The 1878-nt window shown below is 34.0% G+C and overlaps 1 protein-coding gene across 2 annotated transcripts; it reads right to left on the bottom strand.

The window, feature by feature from the left end:
• Nucleotides 1-295: 295 nt before the first annotated feature.
• On the bottom strand, nt 296-1146 carry LOC113497506. Of its 2 annotated transcripts, none has more exons than XR_003400897.1 (2): nt 833-1146; nt 296-642 (listed from the first exon to the last, which is right to left on the bottom strand). XR_003400897.1 is itself a non-coding variant. In XM_026877080.1 (2 exons), the coding sequence occupies exons 1-2, from the start codon at nt 1029-1031 to the stop codon at nt 412-414; spliced, it is 315 nt and encodes a 104-aa protein (XP_026732881.1). In that variant the 5' UTR covers nt 1032-1146; the 3' UTR covers nt 296-411. The 2 variants fall into 2 exon arrangements, 1 of the variants encoding a protein (XP_026732881.1); XM_026877080.1 differs by having other exon boundaries at nt 948-1146.
• Nucleotides 1147-1878: the final 732 nt, after the last annotated feature.

The following is a 1878-nucleotide window of genomic DNA, read 5'->3' as shown; positions in this document are numbered from 1 at the left end:
CTACAATATTTACAACTCTGATACCCGGTAAACTGAGGCTAATGATCGTATTTATCATACCTGACATCATCAAAAGGCCTCTCGGCTAATGGCTTCGTTATCTATTCTTCTCTCTATTCTTTAAAAAATCGATAAAAATAGTCTAAGGGTCCAATCAGTATCATACCAATCAGTTGGTACTGCTTCTTGAAAAGTACGATTAGATAAGTCAGCCCCGTGTTGAAACACACACTTTCTTCCAACGAAAACGTAAGTTTAGTTTTTTGATACAGCGTCTTTTGATTCTTTTAATTGCAATAGAAGGCCCAGTAAGTTTTCTTTGCCCACGTGTCCTCAAAGGTGTGTTGCCATGGAAGTAGAAGGTTGAACAGATGGCACAGAACCCATAGAAACAATTGACGAGATTGCATCTTAGTTGCATTGCGTAGGGCTCAGAAATACGGCGTTCAGAATTGGTGTGAGGGGCACTTGAGTATTTTCTTGTTCCACATCAGAAAGGGCGTTTGATTCTACCTCACCCACTGGGTTGGCTAGCAAAACTGGGCTGCCTAGAATGTCGAGCCTTTCAAATGACGAGTCTAGTGACGAATTTAGTGCAGGAATCCAAGCCAATATTCGTCTAGCTCTTCCGTTAATTGTGATCTAAAACAACATAAAGCCAACATGCAATGCAAGCACCACCCAAATAAAAGCCAAGACGTTACTTATGCACCATATAAAACTCGTATCATATCAAAAAACAAAAAAATGTGAGGTTCATCACATAGTAGCAACTGTAGTATTGTATAGTATACTATACATGTTTAAAAACTAGCCAAAATAATACAAATACCGCATTTTCCAAGTTATTTATCTATCAAAATTATTAGAATAACTGTTCTCCTTTACATTTTATGTGTTGGAAATCTATGATTAGCAATAAAAACACTAAAATAACTAAAACTCACCTTGATAATAGTTTCTGACGGCGACTCGTTCGTTATTTTTGACAACTGATTTGAATTTACCACAATCAAAAAAAGGTTTGTCATTTTAACTTAGAGAAAAACGTTCAGAAATGTCATTTATGACAAAATACTCCAGATAAAATTAAATTAAATAGGAAAATATCTTAATTCAAATTAGACGTATACTATTCTGTACAAAGTTACTTTAAGGGTTAAAAAATAGAGCTATGATTCTCCTGAAAATGAACTTGATGTTGAAACTTAAATTAAAATGGTCTTGACGACCTTCAGCCATGAGACATCGAGAAAGAAATAATATTTTTTTAGTAAGTGACCTCATTTATGAACTTTTCAAGGCATATAGTAGTAATTTTACTAAACTAATTTCGCATTTACACGTTTGTGAATGTAATAATTTTAAAATGGTCTGGAGTTGTTAGAAAAAGACAGAAGATCTACGGCTTTACTATTCAATGAAACAAGTTTTTGGAATCTCATTCATAAAGCACTGTTTTTATTTACAACAGCTGTTGATGCATTATTATGTATCGGCACGTCAACTTATACCGTTTACTGCAACAATTGCTCAACTGTTAGAAAGATCGTGACTTGCAAGCAAAATTGATGAATTCAGGCAATTAGATGATGTTGGCCTTTTATCGGCCATATAATTCATCTATTATGGTGAAATAGACTGCCGAATAGCGAACGGAGAAGTAAATGTTGCCCTTAAGTGTCATGTCATCTTTGTCACTCTGAAGTGGAATGTAGATACAAATGAACGTCACTGAGTATAGTAACTTAGATAATTCATACATAATTTGTATATATGACGGTGATTGTCATCTAAATGTAATAAGTCTCTTATAATAATGATGCAGAAATAACTATAGGTCAACGAACTGAATGATTTCTTTTTTTGAAAAACAAA

This window comes from Trichoplusia ni, chromosome 9 (assembly GCF_003590095.1).
Source record: "Trichoplusia ni isolate ovarian cell line Hi5 chromosome 9, tn1, whole genome shotgun sequence".
In the NCBI taxonomy this organism is placed as follows: Eukaryota; Metazoa; Arthropoda; class Insecta; order Lepidoptera; family Noctuidae; genus Trichoplusia; species Trichoplusia ni.
Note: the sequence above shows the minus strand (reverse complement) of the source record. Positions and strands in the feature narration are given on the sequence as shown.

Bases quoted from the DNA above. Each gene is read 5' to 3' on its own strand.
- LOC113497506 (XM_026877080.1), bottom strand. From the start codon at position 1,031: ATGACAAACCTTTTTTTGATTGTGGTAAATTCAAATCAGTTGTCAAAA. The intron at 643-947 runs GTGAGTTTTAGT...ATGTTGTTTTAG, and splicing joins CGTCAGAAACTATTATCAAG to ATCACAATTAACGGAAGAGC.